A 1219-nucleotide genomic window follows, 5' to 3' on the forward strand; every position below is an offset into this window, starting at 1 on the left:
GCAGCCCGCGGACCCCCAGAGCAGCCCCCCGGCAGAGCTGCAGGACGGCAGGAAGAAGAAGAAAAAGAAGAAAAGGGAACCGTCGGTGGATGGAACTGATGTGGAGGGGCTGCGGAGCCAGGAGGCGAATGGGGGAGAGGAGGTGGGAGAGGAGGAGAGAGAGGAGAAAGAGGAGAGGAGAAAGAAGAAGAAAAAGAGGAGGAAGGAGAAGGTGGAGGAGGTGGTTGAGATGGAGGCACCTCCAGAGGACACCGGTGGGCCAGGGGAGGCTGAGCACCAGCCTGGAGTGGGGAGGAAGAAGAAGAAGAAGAGGCGGAGGGAGGCAGAATGAATGCAGCCACCTGGCCGGGGGATCCGAAACCCCCTGTGGTGCCTGGGGTGCTCAGAGGGGCCTGGGGAGCTGTGTGCCCCACGGAACCTGCCTGCAGCTCGCACCCAGCCCTGAGGATGGGACCAGTTTGCCGTCAGCCCACGGTGGAGCGGTTGAAGCCAGAGCGACGGAGGGCAGAGCCTGCGCAGTACCGGGGTCTTCAAAGGTTTTTGTGTGTTTTCCAATACATTTTTATTGCACCAAACAACCCTGAAGCGTGAGGCGCGGCTCTCAGTGCCCGGCTCTGTTCCTGGAAGCGCTCCGACGGGGCTCCGAGCGCCCCAGCACTGAGCCCCTACGGCAGCTGCAGGACGCACTCGGTGCCCGGGTACGGGGGGAGGTTGAGGCTGTACTTCTCCTGCAGCGCCGGGGGCACGAACCGCCCCCCCAGGAAGTGGTAGCGCCCCGAGAAATGCACGGCCGCCTTCTTGGGCGCCGTCAGCGAGATGAGCATGTCGGGTCTCAGCCCGTCCGCCCGCCCCTTCTCCACGTCCCAGCCTGCAACACAGCCCGTGTTGGAGCACGCCGCAGTGCTGCAAACGCAGTGCGCTTCCCCCCCCCCAGCAGTGGGTCTGTCTGCGCTCACCCGAGGGGATGTCGATGCTGGCGATGGGCACCGTGACGCTCTGCAGGGTGCTGAGGATGCTCCCGAACGGCTCCCGCACCGCTCCCTTGAAGCTGAACCCAAAGATGGCATCCACCACCAGCCCATACAGCCCATCGATGAGCGCAGCCTGCGGAGGGGGGGGGGAAGAGCGGGGGGTGAGGAATGGCAATGGGATCCAGCAGCACGGTGAGGATGGGCGGTGGGGGGTGAGGGACAGTGGGGGGTGAGGGGCAGTGGGGGTG

The 1219-nt window shown here is 65.0% G+C and overlaps 2 protein-coding genes across 2 annotated transcripts; one reads left to right on the forward strand and one right to left on the reverse strand.

The window, feature by feature from the left end:
- Positions 1–4: 4 nt before the first annotated feature.
- On the forward strand, positions 5–578 carry LOC109365022 (H/ACA ribonucleoprotein complex subunit 4-like; the record flags this gene model as incomplete). The annotated part of the gene is made up of 1 exon (XM_019611629.2): positions 5–578. A coding segment is annotated over one exon (327 nt), but the record flags the coding sequence as incomplete, so codon positions are not given.
- Positions 184–1203, reverse strand: LOC104916918 (NAD(P)H-hydrate epimerase-like; the record flags this gene model as incomplete). The annotated part of the gene is made up of 2 exons (XM_010727990.3): positions 184–868; positions 957–1203. Coding segments are annotated over 2 exons (450 nt in total), but the record flags the coding sequence as incomplete, so codon positions are not given.
- Positions 1204–1219: the final 16 nt, after the last annotated feature.

This window comes from Meleagris gallopavo, unplaced genomic scaffold, assembly GCF_000146605.3.
Source record: "Meleagris gallopavo isolate NT-WF06-2002-E0010 breed Aviagen turkey brand Nicholas breeding stock unplaced genomic scaffold, Turkey_5.1 ChrUn_random_7180001951303, whole genome shotgun sequence".
In the NCBI taxonomy this organism is placed as follows: domain Eukaryota; kingdom Metazoa; phylum Chordata; class Aves; order Galliformes; family Phasianidae; genus Meleagris; species Meleagris gallopavo.